Raw genomic sequence first — 21,588 nt, forward strand, 5'->3', positions numbered from 1 at the left:
AGTTGGGAGGAGAGTACTGCAGAGACAATGGAATACAGAGTTGAGTGCCTTTAGGCTGTGACTTACCTAAGCATTCACTAGTTGTGTATAATGATCGGTATGACAACTACCCAGAGGAGAATTAATCTATTTGCAGTGCTTTTTCTTTTGTTTTTGCCTCATGTGTCAGTAGGATAATGAATAAGGCAGAAGTTTTGACTGCTTCTGGAGTGGGTGGCAGGCTGGGGGCAATAGAAAGGAAACTTTCCAGTTTGGGATCTGTCCTGCAGTACTCTGCTAGTAGTTTTGCATATAGATATCTTATTCTAAAATCTCGACGCCTCAAAAATGAAAGGGGTTTGGACTGAATGTTATCACAACTTGTGTGGTTTCCATTTTGTTTTGAATGATGATGGATTTATTATAAAAGCTAAAGATGCCTCTGAAAGTAATGATGCCTGTTAAGTATGTTCAGGCAAATCTGAACATACGATGGTAAATATTTAACAAGCTAAAGTTTACATGCTTAAATTTTAGAAATTAATGTCATACTATGTGATGTACATCTGCAAATACATAATGTTTGTTTATACAGCAAGACTAGATTCTGCCATTTTTGTCAGCCTGAAAATTAATATATGTAACCTTAACATATCTCACTATTTAAGTCAAAATGTGTATTTGTCATATTTTTGATGTGCTTGGAAAATATAACATACTTTTTGCTTGAAGGTGTTTTAATTTAAGAAGTAGATCTTGCTTTTGATGAAGACTTCCAGTTTACTACTTTACAAAAGGACTTTGTGAGCTTAATCTAGTAGATACAAAAATACCATCACAATGAGTAGAGGCTGTCAAAACCTGGCTGAAGAGAGAGGTGGTGGTAAATGGGAGAGATCTTATGAGTATCTGTGCTTTGCCTAGGCTTTGTAGAACTGCTACATTCTTTACCTGTTGTAGTGGAGCCTGCCTCATTAGCTTCAGTCAGGAAAGAAAACTTGAAACTGGCTCTTCCAAACTTCAAATGAAAAAATTAATTACCTCATACCAAATGAAAATCAAACATAGTGTCTCCTACTCTGTCTGAGCCCACAGGCAAAGATGCTTTGTTTTGCTGCTTGTTTAGTCTTGTAGAGCTAAGAATTTAGCATCATTGTTTGTGGAATTCTTACAGATGCAACTTCTGACTTGGCTTATCAAATTTTACTGTTGGATTCACAGGCTTCAGCCATATCATCTAGCAGGTTTTATTAGGGATAACAAACTTCAAGTATTTCTTACCTGTTATTTTATAAGATTCATATCAGTGTGAAAACTGCAGTGACATTGCATTTTAAACTTGTCTTGTGATATACTTAGAACTTGAGAACATAGAATAATGTTAGTTCGGTACTTTTTTTTATAAAGTAGCATTGCACTAGAAAGCTTTTGTTTCCTAGTCTTTCTGCTTCTACTAATAATACTTCTACCTCAGGGCGTTTTTGTTTTTCTTGAAAACATATAATATTCTTTGCTTGCAAGGTGCAACACAGAGGTAATAGGTAATAGTCTTGTGCGGGTTGGAAGGGACCTTAGAGATCATCGAGTCCAACCCCCGGGATTTGAGTCTCTGTGTAGCAGAGCGGTACTTCTACCACTTGCGCCACAGGGGGTTTCAAACACCCGGGCTCCGGTGTTGCAACGCGGCATTGCTACCACTGCGCCACCGGGGCACACAAAGGAAGCACAATTGTCCAGAATTTTTGACATAATGCAAATAGACCCGTGGTTCAGAGCAAGAAGCATGCTGTGAAGTCACCAGTGAGAACTGAAGGTTTTCACTTACACTTTAGCGAGCTCTGTTAAGCATGTGAGCCACCTTTCACTGTAACAGAAAGACTATTCTATAATGCACTGCTGAATCAGGACTTAATCGAAGATCCGTACTGAATCATAATGTGTTTGACTGCTGAGCAAGAAAAGTATTCACAATGAATTTTATATAAATGTTATGGAATTAATGTGGTTCAGTTAAAAAGCCCTTCAAATTCTAGAGCAGATCATGTGTTCAGATAGTTGTTTTCCAGCGTGGACAAGTGTCAGAAGAAAACCTTCAAGAAAATAACACAGACTGTTGCTTTGTAGTTACAGAAACACTGCTGAAGTATCTGCTTTACAAATGTTTTCTATTACTATTCTTTCTTTGTCTAAAGTGCTGTAGATTTTTAACGTGACTGAAACTTGAACCCACACATCTTGAAACTGTAGTCAGATGCGTAACATCTAACCTAATTATCGCCAGGAGTGTATGTTTGAAGAACAGGAATGAAGTGGTGGACGTTTCCAGAAAGTTTTAGTTATGGGTACATCATCATAAATATGTAAATGTGTCATATATAATCACTGTCTTTAAAACAATAACTTTAAAAAGCTACAGTATTATATGTATGGTTTTTCCTGTCAGTAAGTATTGTCAGGTCCTTTACTTGAACAGCATTGAAAATGAGCTTTTGGAAAGTAGCCTAGGCATAAATGCTTAAGTACTGGTTTAGTGGGATCTGGAAATACACTTCCTTCAAGTTTTCTAAAAACCCCAATTTTCACTTATAAAAGAAAAACAACAAAACAGGCCATCTTTTATCATGTAAAGCCTGGCTAAAAGGGTGATAAAGTAGGAAAAAAGGAAAGATTTCCTTTTTCCCCCCTCCCCTAATGGGGCAGACATTCCAAGCATGGATAACTGAGCATTGGATTTGTTTCTGTAGGACTGCAGTGTTCCGGAGATTGAGTTCAGTGTGGGAGCCAGTACAGACGGACTTCCTATCTGCATACAAAGTGCAGTTGCCAATTTAGAAGAACTGGATGTTGAAAAAAACCCATATATACGTGTCAAATCAGGAATGTGAGTACTGAACTTTTTTTAATGCAGTTTGCCAGCAGGTAGAATATTATGAGATGAAAGTCAGTAATAGGAAAAGTGCTTTAGGCTTTTCCTGTAAATCAGTTAACATAACTAGATATTTCCAGCTCTTCTCTTCAACACTCTACTACTAAGTGATCTTCTAGCAGTGGAAGCAAATTTTCAAAGGATTTTTTCCTCTGGTTGCTGGCAGAAGTCCTCTTTAGTTCAGTCCTTGAGTGGCTTTATAAATAGAAGAAGCTGCTCAGCTATAATTAGCTTTTAGTTCGTTGGAGAATAAATACTGTCTTGCTAGCCACAAATCCTGCTGTAACTGTAACATCATGGCTGAATACCAAAAGATGATTATGTCATGCAAGCATTCCTCAAGCTACAGCTGTATACAGACTGTTCGTAGAGATGTGAAGCAGTGTGATACAGGTCCCCTTGGTTGTCCTCTACTGAGCAGAACAGTCTGTTTCCTGGGTAAATGGACTAGACTACACATTTCCTGAAGTTTGGAAATTCTGTGCCTCTTTTTTGCAGAATGACATTAGCTGTTCCTCTGCAAGAGTCTGAGTTTGCCTTTCCACACGAGCCAAACTTTCCTTTCCATGAACTTACAATATATCTGTGAAGCTTGAGGTGTTGAAGGAATTAAAAAGCCTGGTTTTAGTTTTGACAGAACTTTGACTGACTATGAACTGCTTGATGTCTGTTTTAAGAAAATAATTGTCCATACAGCACTATGTCTCTTCTTCCATTCCTTATTTGGTTTACTAACCCTATGTCTAACTTCTATGCTCAGTGTTCTTGATGTAAAGAAGTCTGAAGCAGTCTCAGTATTTTTAGACTTCATGTCAAAATTACAGTAGCTTGATTTTAAAAGGAGAGCCACAGTATTTTAATAACTTCCACTGAAAAAAATTGAGTTTGATCTTAGAAGCGTTTTGATTCCTATGGTAACAATCTTAGGAAAAATTTCCTTCTAGTGTCTCATCATAGGATCATAGAATCACCAAGGTTGGAAAAGCCCTCCAAGATCATCGAGTCCAACAATCCACCTATCACCAATATTTCCCCAATAATCCATGTCCGTTAGTACTACATACAAATGTTTCTTGAACACCTCTGGCAACAGTGACTCATCCACTTCCCTGGACAGCCCATTCCAGCACCTGACCACTCCTCCCTACCATCCAACCTGAACCTCCTGTGGTGCAGCTTGAGGCCACTCCTCACACCCTGTTGCTACTTACACAGGAGAAGAGGCTGACCCCACCTCACTGCAGCCTTCTGTTGGGTAGAGAAATATGAGGTCTCCCCTGAGTCTCCTCCAGACTAAAACAATCCCAATACTGACACTGATTTTGTGTAGTTGTAGTATAACAAACTGGCTTCTTAATGCAAGTGAACAAGTTGGTAATCTTCTCCTCTTTAATTTGATTAGCTTAGACTGAGTAAAAATATCTGAGATCTCCTTAGCACTGGTAGTGCAAGTGTATTTAACTGTACCTCATTTTTGACACACTGACAGTTTTCTAAACCACATTGCTTACCTCTAATAGGTACAAAAATAATTTTAACAGGATCATTGAATTTGTAATGTATTTATTTAGAGTAATACATTCTTCATTATGATTGTTACAGATGGCTTGCTTATTCAGATTTAAATTACAAAGGAGAGATGAAAATTTTGGAAGAATGCAGTGAACCATCTGAAATTCCTTCAGCAGATGTAAGATCTGTGCGTCCCTTAAAAATGGTGAGGACTTCACAACTCTCTAATAAATAGCGTGCTTATTTTTTGCTATCATTGCTGCCGTGGTGATTTTAATTGACATCTTTTTGGGGTTAATCCTGACACATGTAACACACCTGTCATGTCGTGGTGTATCAGCAGTGTTGCAGTGGCATAGTGGTCACTTGTTCTCATGCTTGCTGGGCTCCTACATCTGCCCCAGTATAAGAACATGTCCTTCCTTAGAGTGCCTTCCTGGGCAAGAGCTGCTGTAGAGTAGAAATCAAATAGGGCGGAACTGAAAGGTTTGTAATTGCACTGAAACCAACATCAATTCACTAACTAAAAAAAAGATTGTCTATTGTTTTTAAATAGTGCAGCAGGAGTCTTTTGAGGTTGGAAAGCAGTTGAGAGATTTACTGTTGACCAATATTCAGTAGTCTTCCTAAGACCTCACACTGCATAAAAATCTTAGGACAGGCAGGTAATTTAAATTCTGGCAGAAAGCATGAAGATCTAATTACGAAAAAAAAATGTGAAGGATATGTATAGCATATGGTTTCACTGTGTACAAGTCTAGAGAAAGAGTTTAAATGCCACAAGTGAATACAGCATAATGGCTTGGTAGGGTGGTATCTTGTTACCCTGCAGAATACCATTTGTTAACATTGACAGCGATGATACATTTGTTGAAGTCAGCAAAGTTTTCCAAAGATGTGAATATTTTAGCCTGTGTCTTCTGCTTTCTTAGCTTATTCTTAATATTTCATCATTTGTGCTTAAGAAACTTGAAATTTATGCCACAAAACTTTGTAAGTTCATTTTTAAAAATCTCTCAAGGCAAATTAGTTTTAAAAAAGCCACATGTAAATATTGCTTTTAAATGTAGAAGGGACAACAAATTAATATTTTAAAATTGTTTGCACCCCTGCAGACTTGTCAGTACACTGCTTATTTATTTATTTTTGGTCAGGTTTATAGCATCCTTCGTCTTTGTGAAATACCAGAGTATTTAAACTAGCGTTTGATTTAGCTGACAGTGAATATGGTGAATATAACTACCAAGACTTTATGCTCCTATAGTAATCTAAAATGCATGTTGAAGCATAACTTCTACAAATTTTGTATAAATACTGTAAGGGAAACTTGATCACAGCCTGAACCTCTCATTAACAATCTGAGGCAAGCAATAAGTCAGCTGCGGGAGCACAGGTGAAGGTAATTTAGCTGTGCTCTTGGAAAGGGGTGGAGCTTGACTCCATCTCTCCTAGATCCCATTTAAGGGCTGACCACCACTAAGGTAGCCTCTCTTTCTGGAGTTTGCTCCTTTGTGGAGTTTTTGTGGCGAACCTCAACATTGGTGAGCATCCATCTCAACCAAAGGTCTCAGCATTGGTGAGTCTTTTCTTAGATACCCTCTGGCTATTCATTTACTCTAATTACAACTATACTTGTATTATTCCAACTATACAAATACTATTTTCCATTATTTATTATTTTATTTTTATTTTTTTTTAGGGTGGATTAAAGGTCCAAATGCCTATGAATGTCAAGGTAAGCACGAAGGAGATAGAACAAAATGTGATCCTAGAAAAATAAAATCTCTGTCTAAGCTATTTTTTCTTGAATTTGTGATGTTTAATTGAGCCTTTCAAGCCTGCATGCTGCTGAAGGGAAATTCACTAACACTGTCAAGTCTGCTTTCTTACTCATTTTTTGTGAGATGTAAAAGTAGTCTTAGTTTGGTTTTTACCTGCTAGAAGAACAGGAACTTGTTATAGGAGAATTGTAAAGCTTTTGTAATGTAAAATGAATCTGCCTGAATGACACATTAATCACTATAATGAAAGGAGGCTGAGAGAGATTTCCCCGTTTAATGTACTATGTTTACAAAAATAAATTACGGGGGGGAAGTTAGGATGCTTCCTTCCTCCATCTGAGTCCAATACAAGAGTCATGGGTGTGACTACAAACCTTTGTGACTTGTGAATCAGGTAGCTAATCCAGAATAATTGCTCCTTTTCCCTCCTTTTTCTATTTCTATGTGAAAATATTAATGCTTTAGGTAATTTTTAACTACAAGTATGTGCAATGTTTAAGATTTTTTTGTATTAAGTATTATTAATAAATGTTAATGCTATTGATGACCTATTAGTATAGTTTGGCACTTGAGGAAACCAGAGTGTGTTAACTGCAGCCACTGAAATGTCTTCAGCAAAGTGCAGAGAAAGACCTCTTGTCCAGTTTTAAGGTGTTAGTTCAATACATATAGCTGTGACAAGGCAGGATTCAATGCAGGCTGGTTTGCAGTGCCCAGGCACGTTATTAGGGATAAGTCACGGTCATTTAATTGCAAAGTGCAATTACCTGTATGGAATTGTGTGAATGAATAGTCTCCTGTGGAAATGTCTGCAAATGTCTACAAGCCTACCTAAATCCACATAGGATCTCTTCAGCTTCTAGGTGCTGAAGAATCAAAAATTTCAGGAATTTAGTGCTGAATTTTCTTAATAGTGGTGGCTTATTGAAGGAGAAAAGGAGCTGTCTTCCACATACTGTAGCAATGCACATGCCTAAACTTCAAACTATCATACAGGGTATAATCGAAGTGTCGTTTGAAATTATGTTTTCTAGATAATAATATATGAGAAAGCCCACTTTGGAGGGTGGTCCAAAGAGTTTTCAGAAAATATCAGTTCTGTCCTGGCTCTGTTTGGTAATGAAGAAGATTTTCAGGAAATTGGTTCAATACGTGTCATTGGAGGCATGTAAGTGTTTTGGCTTTTTGGGGTTTTTGTTTTTTGGTTTTTTTTTGGTGGGGTTTTGGATTTTTTTTTTTATTTATTAAAAAAAGAGCATCTTTCTAATAGAATTAGCGTAACTAAATGCTAAGAAATGCCAATTAAGACATGACAAGAATTTCTTTCATTGCTAAAATATTTTGAGAAGAAAGAAATCTACATTTGTCAGTTACCAATCTTGAATCATAGGATGTCCTAAGTTGGAAGGGAACCACAAGGCTCATCCAGTCCAACTCCTTGCTCCACACACCACTACCTAAATATTAAGTTGCGTTTCTGAGAGTGTTGAGAATAAATAGTGTTTGAATAAATGGCGCCTTCTCAAAGAAGTTATTTTTTATAATTCTTGATCACAGAATCACAGAATTGTAGAATCACCAAGGTTGGAAAAGACCTACATCCGGTCCAGCCATTCACCCGTTACCAGTAGTTCTCACTAAACCACGTCCCTCAACACAGCCTTTTCCATATGTCTTATCTATTTAAGGAAATAGAGGAAGATAAACTGTTTGAGAGGTGTTTGAAGTCATTGTTGACCATTGAGATGTCAGCAAACTGGGTCACTTAGTTTCTTAGCGACAGCATATGCATAAAGCTTTAATTTAGATTGATATATGCTTCTATGCTTCTGGTCTATCTTCAGTTTGACATTTCAGTGCCTCTGAAATCTATAAACTGTCTTATTCTGTTTATGGTTTTACTTAGTCACCTGTTGCATATTGTCTAAAATTGAGAATTGACTCTTATTCTCTTTTGAGGCCTTGGATTGATTCTCTTTTTGCCTTTCTTCTCACTCCCTTCCTTTCTCACACTCTCATGAAAAGGGCCAGATGCTTAGGTGAACCACTCAAGAGCTCTAGCTGTTCTAGAGAGCTACTAATTCACACATTGTTACTTCAGCCTCTCCTAAGACCCAGCTATTTAAGGCTCTTTGAAAGCATAAAGGATGGTTACTTCTACCAAAGTGCTTATCAATAGAATAATTTTCAGAAACTTCTTTTTTATTTTTTCTTAATACTCAATGTAAAGATATAATAAAATATATTTAATACATGGATTGTCATCCAAATCTCACAAGCAATACTTTTCAAAATAAGCTTAATTGTGAATACACAGTCTGTTCAAATACGCTATGAATTAACTGTCTGGGAAGCCTCAAATTATTAAGAATCATCCTTCTGTCTGTTGTGGTGACATTTATTTTTAATATTGTGGTAACTGAAACAGATGAATTAACATCAATGAAGTGGTACTATCCCTGCCTGCCAAATTTTATTGCCAACAGAATTTGTACAGCAGTCCTAAATATGTAAGAGTGCATTTTAACAAAATAAATGTTTGCAAGAAAGAAATGAGGAAAGGGAAGATTTTTATTTTTTTTCCAAACTTACAAAAATTGTGTGAAAATGTGTTATTTTAATCAAGACTTATCTATTTTGGTCAAAATAATTTTAAGGTTTTTTGTCTAAATAGTGCTAAAATGCATTCTGTATGCAACGTATTGTATATATTCAATTCACTTGTGTATCCATAGATTAGAGCAGGAAGTACTGGGAGAGGATGAAATCCAACTCTGCCTAATTTTAACACCAGGGTAGTATCTCCTCATTTATGAAGGCGTGGAAAAGATTTGCACTGGGTTTTAACCTCTGTAGTACTGAATACTGGTATTGGGATATGACTTATTGAGCAGAGATACATCTAGAAACATTACACAAATAAACTGTTGTTGGAGAAATAATTAATGGAAGAATTAGATACACAAAGAGCACTTTTTGAGTGCTAGTTGAGATTTCCAACCAGTCTTGCTTTGTTAGCTGATAATATTAGTGTTCTTAGGATGTTTGTGTCTTCTTTTATTTGTTATGGGAAATAGTGTATGGAGTTGTTTTGCTTTTAGTTATTTCTCTTTCTTTTGGTGTGTGATTGCTTCAGATGGGTTGCCTATGACAAAGAACGCTACAAAGGCCGTCAGTACTTGCTCGAGGAGGGAGATTACGAGGACACACACACATGGGGAGGACCTGGCAGTGTCCTTCTGTCTTTCCGGTTCCTTCAGGCTGTAAGTACTCTTGTGAATTTCACACAAATTATACACAGCTCTATACATAAAGAGGGAGGTTATTTTTCATTTACGATACAGCTGTCGTGTTTGGTTATTCCAAGTCATGCCCAGGTTCATTGTCAATCTTATCCTAATTGCTGAAACTTAGACTGTATACATTGTGTATCAGAAGCAAGATCCGAGTGGCCCTTTTAAAGTTCACATAGGGACTGTGTCACATGGAATTGCTTGTCCCACTGCAAGATTTTTCCAAGTATCTCACTTCTGCACTTGAAGCTGTTCGAATCTCTTGGATGCTTTTCTTAAAAGTTTAACATCATTTGTACAGTGTAGTTGTTTATTAATACCAAAAAATGGTCTTTCAACACAGCAGCTGTTGAAAGACTCAAAACACTGTTACCTCCTGTCTCTGTAGTTTTTGTGCCAGAACATTTTGGCACTGTGAATAAGCACAGTGATAAGATCTCTTCTGCTAAAATATGTTGTACAGGGCAATGATGAAATACTAGGAACTATAGCTCTGTGAGAGCACTTGCTCTTTAAATGCAGCTGCAAAGAGTGGCTCCTTTTGAGAATTAGATTGTTCACTCTGTCTTTCTGCTGTGATGTGATGTTCCTGAACCATGTGTTTTGTGAAGATTGAAGACAGGCATTTAAAGCAATGTCATTGCCTCAACATTCATTATTACTTTGCAGCAGGACAGGGCATGGAGTTAATGGGAGCCAAAGGCAGCCGTGCTTAAATTCACAACATGCAGGTTTCATTTTTATGAAATTCAATTAATTCAAAGAAGTCAATGAACTGAAGAAAAATGTTCTCCTCTGAATAATTTGTTTTCAGATTTGTCAGGAATTTTCTTCTAACTACTTTAAATGAATGTAATCCTTTCAGTTAACAACTAATCTTAGGTTTTTTTACTTTTTTTATACTTATGGTATACTATGTGTACTATATTTGAGTAACTTCAATGAATGCTTTTAAATCTTCTCTTGAGCAAATGACATATGTACTGATTTAAAATTGTACATGTGTTTAGCAGGGATGGCGTTCTATCTTTGTGTATGTGTATGCAACTGTATGTGCCACAGTCATGTAATTTTAACAAGAGGAACTGCCAGATTCTGCAGCTGGGCAAGAAGACCCCGGATCTCTGTGTACGGGTTTGGGTGCCACAATGTAAGAAGGGTGAAAAACTATTAGGAGGATCCAAAGGCGGGCTACAAAGTTGTTCAGCAGTCTGGAGAGCAAGGCACAGAAGGAGCGGTGGAGGTACCCCTGGTCTGCCCAGAGCTGAGAGGAGGCCTGATGGCAGCTGCAGCTCCTCACAGGGAGCAGAGGGCAGCGCTGAGCTCTGCTCTGTGTGACAGCGACAGGGTCTGAGGGAACAGCATGGAGCTGTCAGGGCAGAGGGCAGCTGGGGGCCAGGACCAGGATCTGCACCAGAGGGCAGTGGGCATGGAATGGCTGCCCAGGGCAGTGGGCACTGCCCCAAGTGCCAGAGATCAGGAAGCGTTGGGACACTGCTCTCAGACAGGGTTTGGATTTTGTGTAGTCACGAGAGTTGGATGCAATGATCATCGTAGGTTCCTTCTAACTCAGGATTTTCAGTAATTCAGTGATTTTTAATTCGAGTCAGGCCTACAACATGCAAGATGCTCAAGTCCTTAGCATTTTAAAAACCTGTATCATTCGTATTCATCTATCAACATATCAATATATTATTGAAATTGACGTATAAATGTGTATGTACTTCTGCTATTAATACTTTTCCTCATAACGTAAATAAATAAACTAGTTTGTGTCTGGACTCAATAAAATGACTGATGGCAGTGGTATTTTGTTAGGCTTGACCAACAGATTGACTGCCACGCTCTGATGCACAATACATAGGTCAGTGTTAAGGCATGCCATATGCTCCCTTTGTGACTTTGTACATGGTTTCAGGTCAGAAGCTTAAAAACATTTTGGTGCCAAACTTTTTTTCAGGAGGACTTGGGCAAAAATGCAAAACCAGCTGTCTGTGCGTCAGGCCCCTTGCTAAATAGGGAGTGTACAAGCTTGTTGCTGTCATCTCACCAGTGCTGTGAGGAAGAGCGCAGTAATGGCTGTAATAGTCTCAGACTAAGTGGGGTTGTTCCCAGATACCAGATTCTTATTCCTCTTCCCTGAAAATTCTTCTTTTACTCAGGTGGATTCAGGAGTTTCTGCAGAAGATGGAGGAATTGGTAAAATGTAGCTGTATTGAGCTATTTATGGTCAGCTTGTACAGGGAGAGGGGAGATTGACCCCTGCTCCTTGCAGGTTCTCACCAGTGCTGTCTCTAGCTGGACTGGTCCCTGCATAATATTTGAACTCGGACATGACACTAAATGACCTTGACATTGTTGGTTTTATGGCCAAGCCTGAAAACAACCTAGCCTGGCTTGTACAGCACAGTCCCAAGCTAATAAACCCTGTTTACCTGGGTCGGCTCTAGGTGGAGTCCAGTCAAACATCTCTGAGCAGGACGCATGGTGCAGGAGTATATGAGTGATTGCAGAACTGGACTGAGCACATTATAGCTCATTAGCCTGTGTCTGTACTGAATGTCAGATGTGCCTGTGCAAAGCTCTTCAAGTGTTTCTCTGCCACTGTGTTTGTCATGGTGGCTTCACTGAGGGCTTATTAGCACCAGGAAAATTCAAGCCATGTTTCTGCACGCATAATGGCTATTGCAGTGGAGCTGAGGCGTGAATTTTATCTCTTGCCAATCAGAAAGTTTTCTTCATCGCTCACAAAGCAAAGATTGTGAATGTCACCCCTCCCCATTCACTGTTAAAGACGCACGTGTTTGGGGTATGCTGCAAGATATGTCAGGTTTTGTCTGTCTGAAATATTTCTGCTGCAGACTGTTACAGGCTCTCATGTGGGGATTCAGGGAGCGTTCTGAAAGAGAGAAAGGTCATGTAGAGTTTTGTTTTCCAGCATGCTGGCAGTTCTGTTATCAGCAGCTACATTGGACTCACTGGAGTCAAATGCAGGACAAGTTCCTGAGGGAAGGCAGCAGTTTGTACTGTGTGCTGATTTGGGGGAATGGTTGTGTTTGCTGTTTTACCCCAGGGTCAAATGAGAGTAATCTGTGAAGCTGGAGTTTGCTGACATTGGTCATGATCAAGGCAGTTTCTGAGTCTCTTATAGAGCAGCAGAATACTTTCCTACTTTCAAAACTTTCTCACTGATGTTTTGAGATTTAAAATGATTGGCCTTGTCTTCAAAGTTCATTTTTTAGTATTTCATTTGCTTATTATACAAGAAATTGCAGTGAAAACTGTAAGGAAAAAGTCATGACTGTATTTAAAAGATGTTTCAAATTAAAATTGTGGATATATTTTCAGTATTTAAAATGTAAAGAAATTAAGTGCAGATTTGATCTCAGTGGCTTTTCAGGAACTTATATAAAATTCTTGCTTTAGGGCTGCTAAGTTAGCTGGTTTTTATTGTCATTAAAACTGCACTAATATTTTTTCTTTTTTCTATGTAGTAGTCTGAAACTGCAGTTGATTATTTTACCAGACATTGTACTTGAATTTCTAGTGCATACTTGAAGTAGTTGAAACTTATTTAATAAGTGGAAGAAGTAGATGGTCAACACAGTAACAAAGCTGGTTTTACTACAGAATTTGCTGCATCGTTTTTTAATATCCTATAAACAATGCAGAGAGCTTGGCACATTAAATGTTTGTTCTGAAATTGGTTTTAATTATGACTGAATCCTGTGTACAAAGATGGTCTCCTTTAAAGAGTCACTTTGATTTGGCTGTGTGTTTGGTCTGGCTTTAATTTTTAAGTGTTTTTTTTAATTTTTTTTTTTATTTATTATTCTTGTAAGGCTAGTTTTCTCACTGTAGCCTTCAGCATAGTGATCCCAGGATTGTAGCTTAATTGCTACATTAGAAAGTATTTAGTGTAATAATTGCTGTATGATGTCCTTATATATTTGTGAATCTGTTGGCTACTGTATTTGCTTAACAGTTTGCAAAACGTTCTAATTTGTGACTTGTTGCAACATTGCAGAATGTTTCAGAAATGCTGAAAGTGAATTGAGTTCATGCTTTTGATGAAAGTTTAAAGAAAGAAGGTGAATGGTTTGTCGTTTTTCATGTTTCCAAACAGTGACTGAACTGTTTGTTGTTGGATTTTTGAAGCTCAGTTTTAATTAAAGTTGTCCAAGTAATCTGCTTAAACAAGGCAGTGTCACACAGCTATATGAGACAGCAAATAACAGAACAGTCTAATATTTGTTTTATTTCTATAGAGTGTGTCATACAGTACATATCTCCAAAAACTACAAACCCTTTTTGCTGAAAAAGTGATCTACAATTTACCCAGGTCTTGCTTTTACTCTACTTGATTATTGCTCTGTTCCTGGGAAGGGAAAAAGTAGGAAAACTTGTGCTTGGAGTAGTCATTTGTGAAGTTATTGGAAGACAAATGCTTGGACTCTCACCATTCTCATTCACAAACAGTTTTGCACCCTGTCTTTCTCATAAAGAGAAGGGTGGTACTCAAGAGGCAGCATGTTCTTCCTCTCTATGGGAGAAACAATGGAAGAACACATAAGATTGACAGGCATCCAGCTAGGCTTTTCAATGCCAAAGTCTCCCTTAAAGATCTTCACAAGGGACCTAAGCCTTTTCATTGTTTTATAAAGGACTATCCTTCAGTGTGCAGCTCTTGAACAATATGTTTTATGTTGTGAAGTAGCACTGAGCTGTGGCATCCTATCCTCTAACTCATATGTTGCTCCTTAGGATTTCATAGAGTCATCAGTGGCACTTTTTCAATCCGATGATGAAGACGGGAAAGCGCTGGACATTGTCAATGAAGAAATTCCTGATTTGGAACAGACTGGATTTGGCCCAGAAACAGGGTCGATTCTTGTGAAAAGTGGAGTGTAAGTCTACTGAAATACACAACTGTGGAAGTATTATGTACTTTTTTACCCAGTTGTTTTCAGATATTATTTGAATAGAACATACTTTACATAGAACAGGTGGTAGATGGTTGGAGAACAGTGTTTATTTCTGTTTCCTTGGTAACTGAAAAAATATCTTAATGTTTTCTCTAAATCTCATGCCTATATCTTGATTTGGATCTGGGTGCTCTAGTTAGTACAAAAAGTTTGTGAGGTCCCTCCACAAATCATGTAGACTGTAGTTTCATAATACAAGCACTTTGGTAGTAATGTAGAGTATTGTTGTGCAAAAGTGAGATCTTAGGTATGTTAAGAACTGGAATACCTTTTGGGGACAAATAGAGCCTGTACAGAAAAGATGTACTGTGTCTTAGTCATAATGAAGTCAGGCCACAGACACTGAAAATTGAAACCCCCTTTAGAGAATGTTTTAAGCTAAAAGCTAGAGGCTAAACCAAAAGCTGTTGAAGAGTACATGGTCCAAACTGATTAAATCCATGCAATGGACTTTATTGATGTTCCATATGCCTATGTGAAGTCCTGGAGGAAAGTAAACAGTATGACTGCAATAAATAAGGAAGGTAAATAAGTTGGCACGCATGAGCAGTTGTAAGTGATGAAGCAAGGACAGAATTTACAAGTGCTTCTACACCAATGCCAGAAGCATAAAAACTATTACAGAGTGAACTGTAATCCTTGGCATCAAATGACAACTTTGATATAGCAGGCCATAGTGGCTGGGATGAATGCTAAGCCGAGCAGTGTTGCAAGGCTACCAACTACTGGCAGGTGTGCATACCTCATGGTTGGAAACAGCCCATTGTGTACAGGTCTGAAGTATTGCCATCATAACTTCATCTCAAAAAATGGCTTAACAAGGGGCTCCCTGGGACCTATACATTAATGGATCTGCCTTCTGTCCACAGTAAAATGGCAAAATCTATAAGATCATGGAATGCATGGTTAATCACAGTCTGAAGGGAAGGAGTCAGTGTGGCTTTTGTGAGTGAAATTGCTGCCTCACTAAATCTCTGGTATTCTGTGAGAAAGTTGATATGCACGTGAATTTAAGACAGTCCTGTGGACACAGTACTATAAAAATAATAATAGTAAAAGCCTTTGACAGAGTGATGCATAGTTTATTGAAGAAATAAGGCTGCATGGAATTGGGAGAAAAGTTCCGTTAGGAACTGAAAGCTGGCTCACATGTAGGTAGTAAAGAGTCTTAATCGAGAAGAATCATCGTTTTCTCAGGCACTGATGATAAATCTGCTTTTATTCAATCAATATAAGTATTTTTATTCAGAAAGACTTAGTAATCTGGGAGCAGGAAGCAAAGAGTACTCCTCAAATCTACAGATGATACCAACTTCTTCATGGCAGTTAAAAGCCATGTTGATTATGAGAATCATCAGTTGGACCTCATAAAATTGAGCAGCCAAAAAGATGGCAGGTATAAACACGCATAGTAAAACACACAGGGGAAAGTAATCTAAGACAGAATTAAATGGTGCTAAATGTACAAGATGCTAAATGGACAAAAGGAGATGTTCCCTAATATCCCTAACAGTTCAAGAATAACAGCCCTTGGTTCCAGGGGACTAAGAAAAGAATGGACCAAGGCGAGTGACCAGGTTAGTAGCATCTCCCTAACAATCTTCCGCCTGCTTAGGTGGCGGACAAAGCATGCTTAGGACTAGATACACCATTGGTCAGTTTCTTCTTAAATTACAGCAGGATTAGCAAAGCATGAGAGGTTCAAACAGGCAACCATGGAAAATTTTTGTTTTATCTCATCCTACCAAGACTTCCTCATTTATTTATCTTCTTATACCATTTTTCTTAATTACAACTGAAAAAGTTGGAAGAAAGCTCTGTCTTGGGGTGGTAGTGAACAAGTTAAGATTGACCTGAGAGAGATTCAGGAAATAACCAAGTATCTTTCCTCTTGGCTTCTAAGCAAGGTGTCCAAGTAGTGTAAAGTAAAAACAGTAAATCAAGTGTGTGACACTTAAGTGCCTCAGATCAAATTTGATTTTTCACTGTCAGATGGACTTGTCAAGAAAAAATCCAAAGAAAATTGTTCTATTGAATTTGCTGGTATTTTCATCAAACTGTCCATGAAACTTTTATGTTTTCTATTTATTTTTCTGCCATTCTTCAGGTGGGTTGCATATCAGCAGAAACACTTCTGTGGAGAGCAGTATGTATTGGAAAAAGGAAAATATAAATGTTTCTTTGACTGGGGAGGATCCAGTAAAGTCATTATGTCAATTCGACCTGTTAAGCTGGTGAGTTACTAGAGATTCTCAAGGGAAAACCTTAAAAGAAAGTAGATTTTTGGAGTTCAGAGTCTATGAAAGTTTTATACTGTGTAGTTTTATAATAGTTTTATCATCAATTTGTCTGCTTTCTTTGAAGCAAGTTAAAGGCTTTTGTGGATGACATACCATACCTCTGTACAGGATAGAAATCGAACCTTGTCCTTCTGAAATAGATACTTCGGATCTTTCTTTAATGAGAAAATTGATGGGGAAACGTAGTAATAACTTTCCTTTGTCAAGCTGCGTTCATAGAACAATATCCTGACCTGGAAAAATTGATCTTGACTGACTGATAAATTCTCGAGTATTTGTGTATCAGTTTTATAGCCCATATTATGTAGCAGAGTTCTGTGGGTTTGGTTATTTTAATATTTTCATACTGAAATATTTGTAAGGCATATGGTGAATAAAAACAAATTACTTTTAATCCATTCTTAAATCAAAGGTAGTGAAACTTGACCAAACAGATTATTGTCCTAATGGAAAGCAAAGCAAATTCTCAGTAGTAAGCATATAATAAATGATATTACTGCACTGAAAACTGGAACAAACATTTAGCCTTATTTTGAAGACCATATTTTGAAAAAAAAAAAATTGTCACAATATTGCTCTGGATTTTGTATTTTTTCAAGAAATACACTTAAATCCAAATATATTTATCTCTACTCCATGTTACGTGAGCTAATCAATTAATTACATGAACTAGAGATGCAATTTCTCTGTGGAGAAAAGGACACCAGGCACCTAGTAATGAGCTTATAGGCATCTGATGGCAGAGGTTGGGAAAAGAGAAATGTGCCAAGAACATGTGAACTGTGTGCATCTGTGCTCTTGAATTTGTAATTTACAAACCTCAGGAACTTAACACACCTTCTTGGAAACGAATTGTAATTCATATTATTATTGTTTATTATATTATTCATTTATTTATTCATATGCTAGTATATATGTTTATTATTGCAGGAACCACTTGGAACAAATGAGCCTCCACATTTGGTATGTTGACATTGTATAACAGTCTCTAGTACTAAACCACATTTAATAATTAAACACAGGTAATGCTGAGTTTCTTGTTTCATTTCTTCAGATGAATATCTCAGTATTGGCATCTGCGTACATGAAAGAATAACTTGAGGATGTTGGTAGATAGGTAAAAGCTGTGTTTGCCAGTGTTCTGCTCTTTTGTGTTATTTCAGTTCACACCTTTTAGTATTCTGTCCCTAAAAAATGCAAGCAGTACAGTAGACTGGGGTAAATTTAGATCTTTCTGGCCAGCTGTTTTCCTATGCTTTATATTTTTCTTTTCCTTGGAAACTTGATACCACATTTATTTGTCCTTCTCGCTGCACATGTTCTTTCCATTATTTTGCATTCTATCTGGTTTGTCGCTATGTTGCCTTACGTATGAAGTAAATAATAACGAAGTATAAACTGCAGAACATTGAATTACACACTTCGAACTTGTAGATCTATTGAGAAGAAAGCTGGAATTTCATGATTATAGCAAGTCCAAGATGTATTCCTTCTGTGACACGTTCAAACAGTTACATCTACCTTGCTGATAGTTGACTTTAGTTTTAAGAAGAAGTAAGTTTGAGGATTTGCACTTCTGGTCCTTATCTTTATTCCATTAACATATCTTTGGTCTTATCTTTCTGAATTAAAGAACTGCTCTAAATGTTTGTGCTTATCACCAGGCATGGTCTCTGTCTCCCACAAGGTTCTGCCCTAGCAGGGCTCTCCTCATTTGTGGTTTTATTTATCCTTTTCTGTCCCCGAGTGGGCTGCTACCATGGGTGGTGATCTAAGTGCTTATGCTGCTTTCTCTGTTACATGCTTTTAATTAAGCAAATTTGGAAAACTGTATTTTGGAGAACTTTATATTTTCCAAAAGAAAGAGAATCTAGAGCTCAATGGCTGTGTTTCAGAAAACTTAAGCAGTTTGTCATCTGGTCATAATTTTATTCTCTCTTCCTTGAATGGATATCACAGCCATAAATGTGTGGGAAATGCATACATTGTGTTACTTAACAGGTTGACCACACCCTTCTTTTTCTCTATGTTCTCTTACTCAACAATTTTATGATTACCCCAGGACGGCAGGAAATGTTTCTTGTCTGAAGACATAATTGGTGTATTATTTTAGCCTTAAACACCGATTTCCTCCCAGACCTACTCAGCTGGCAGTTTGCAGCCAAAGATTTGCAAGTTCATTCACTCTAAGGCCTTGGTAAATGATAACAGGTAAAATAACTGGCTCCGATGAATCTGGTGGGATCCAGACTACTGAAGATAATTCCTTCTCCCTCCAGGTTTTCTACTTTTTCAGTATTTCCCTCCCAGAAAAATTCTTTCATTGCTTCAATCTGGTTTTCCAGACCTTTAAGATCAATGCGAACCTTTGAAATTTCAATGAATTTTACTTACAGGCTCTTTAATTTTTTAGTGATATATAAAACAATTTTTAAAAAAATCTGTGTGTATGATGTAGAATACTCTGAAAGTAATGCCTCCTATTTATGTTCTACAACAGATACAAAGAGCACAGTAACACAGTGACTTAGGATCAGTGAAGGGTAGTATTCAGTTAAATACGAACATTTTCCCATTCAAGGTGAAGAAATGTTTCTATATATGCAACACTCTTGTAGTCTGGAAAATGCATGGTGCATATGAGTAGTATTCTCTTCTATAGGCCATACACTATTATTTTGAATGATTCTGTATCCATTCTCCCACCGTTAATAGGCATAGATCTGATCTCAGGGAACTGTGTTCACTGTCTGGGAGAGTGTTTTCTTCCACTTTTTAGTTGCTCTTCAGAAAAGCAACTGAAGTTTCTTTAATCTTTTGGTAACTGCCCTAATCTTCTGCCAGGATCACTAATAAACAAACTACATGTGATGCAAGAATGACTGAAATGGCCGCTTCTAAGTGATTCATTTTATTTATTAAAAGAGAACTTTGTTTTGCCCAGCAAGAGCAAAGCCTTTTTAATTAGCAGTTGACTTGGATGGATAATTTAGGTAGCAGAGAGAACTGCTGTGATATCTTGTATTTTCAGTGTTCTGCTTCTTGACTTTATAGCAAGGGAAACTTGATAATGTCAGAACCTGATAAAGCATCATTAGCTGAAGTTTAAAAGTAATAACAGATACACAGGTTTTTTTCATTGAGGAACTGTTACTTCATCCTTAGCTTTAGTGAGATGAAGACCATCATTCCCTATTAAACATATTACATATAAAATTGAGTTACAGAGCTTTCTTTGAAAGCGTTGCATAGCATATGGCCTATGCAAGAAAGATGGTGTATATACTTTTATAATTTTTTTTTTAAGATAAATGCATAGAAAAGAGTACATAATTACAGCTTAAATCAATGTTCTGGAATGTAGCATTGCAGTTATATTTACAGAAAAATTAATGACACCTTATCCTTCATATTGTAGCTGATGTGTTTTCTCAGAGGCCAGGTCAAGCTTTTCTTCTTCTTTCCAGCAGGAAACGCGTTCATTTCTTTTAAAAACACAATCTGAGATTTTCCATAAAACCGTTTGTTCATGCTTATGTTTGGCCTGCTCTCTCGGTACTGGCAAGAGCACTTGATTTCTTTTCTTTGGCAGGAAGCTAAGCCAATTTGGGGCATGATGGGGGAAGTCCTGCTTGCAACAGCCATGGTGTTTTTCTTCCGTTACAAAATATGAGCTGTTCTTTTGATAAAATAAAATCTTACGTTCTTATCCAGCCTCTCCTTCAGCCTTTAAAGTGAAAATCACCTTCATTATAACATACCATCTTAAGAGCCCAGAATGTGTCTTCGCTGTTAGTCATAGGCTATATCATTCATGCTTTTCCTTTTTTCCCCACTATATTTTTTTCTCCTTTTTCTTTTTAACTGCAATACTTTCAACCTGGTTACTTTTCAGAGTGAACTGAGCACATCCTATTGTAGTTTAATGTGTCTTGAAGTTCTTCACTATGACATGCAAAACCATCTTAGCTGAGCTTAATAAGATGTTAATATAGCCATTGTACATCTACCAGGCTTCAACAGGTTGCCCCCAGAGAAGCTCCTAGAAATTCTCCTGCTGGTTTTTGAACAAAAAACTACTTGCAGTCACTCAGGAAACAAAATACTTCAAGGCATTTTGTTAACAGTAGCCTTGTATCTTTTGGCTAATACCTTCTCCTCCAGTTTTGTAACCTGGATTACTGAGCTATAGCAAAAGTTAGCCTCAGTTCAGGAGCATTTCAGGAGAAAGATAACATCTGAGTGTTCTCTGGGCCCCCTTCTGCTGCACTTGAACTTATGCTTGTTACCAATACATAAACATGACTGTAACAGTGATATTAACATCAACTTCCTGAACAGGGTCCAGAGATGATAAAACACACCATCTTTCTAAAAAAGAAAGCAGCTATGGAGATGTAAAAGAATTCATTCTGTTGATTGTGTCTTTGTGAACTGAATGGATATGTCTCTTAGACCTCAGCTATCTCTGCTAACATTAATGGCAATGAGTTTGTTTCCCTTCTAGTCATTGGCTTTATTTTGTTTTGTTCTTGTAGCTCAAAGCTTTCAGTAATACACATTTCCAAGGAGCATGTATAGATTTCACAACAGAAGTTTCTGATTTCACATCATTCATACCATGTTCTTTTAAGGTTCTTCGGGGTTGGTAAGTGTTGTTTTACATGCCACCATTTTAAGTAATTAGGTGTTTTTTTTCCCTAATGCTACTGAATTTCAGATTATCAGCATAACTCACCGATCATATTCCATCACATCTTAGACTCTTTGTCTTGCAATGTAGCTCAGTGAGTGTTGCCCTGCTGCAGATTT

The 21,588-nt window shown here is 37.4% G+C and overlaps 1 protein-coding gene across 5 annotated transcripts in view; it reads left to right on the plus strand.

Annotated features, from left to right (window-relative positions):
• CRYBG3 (crystallin beta-gamma domain containing 3) overlaps window positions 1-21,588 on the plus strand; it is an 89,390-nt gene that overhangs the window by 50,117 nt on the left and 17,685 nt on the right. For 4 of the 5 annotated variants that reach the window (XM_015878946.3, XM_085526369.1, XM_085526363.1 and 1 more), the window contains 9 exons: window positions 2,724-2,860; window positions 4,508-4,622; window positions 6,117-6,152; window positions 7,233-7,366; window positions 9,335-9,461; window positions 14,256-14,398; window positions 16,584-16,710; window positions 17,707-17,739; window positions 21,315-21,424. In XM_015878946.3, coding sequence (XP_015734432.2) covers window positions 2,724-2,860; window positions 4,508-4,622; window positions 6,117-6,152; window positions 7,233-7,366; window positions 9,335-9,461; window positions 14,256-14,398; window positions 16,584-16,710; window positions 17,707-17,739; window positions 21,315-21,424 — 962 coding nt within the window. The remainder of the gene's footprint in view (window positions 1-2,723; window positions 2,861-4,507; window positions 4,623-6,116; window positions 6,153-7,232; window positions 7,367-9,334; window positions 9,462-14,255; window positions 14,399-16,583; window positions 16,711-17,706; window positions 17,740-21,314; window positions 21,425-21,588) is intronic. The other variant, XR_014938426.1, reaches the window with a different exon arrangement.

The sequence above is a fragment of the Coturnix japonica genome, chromosome 1 (assembly GCF_054131305.1).
Source record: "Coturnix japonica strain WE chromosome 1, WE-NBRP24, whole genome shotgun sequence".
Classification (NCBI taxonomy): domain Eukaryota; kingdom Metazoa; phylum Chordata; class Aves; order Galliformes; family Phasianidae; genus Coturnix; species Coturnix japonica.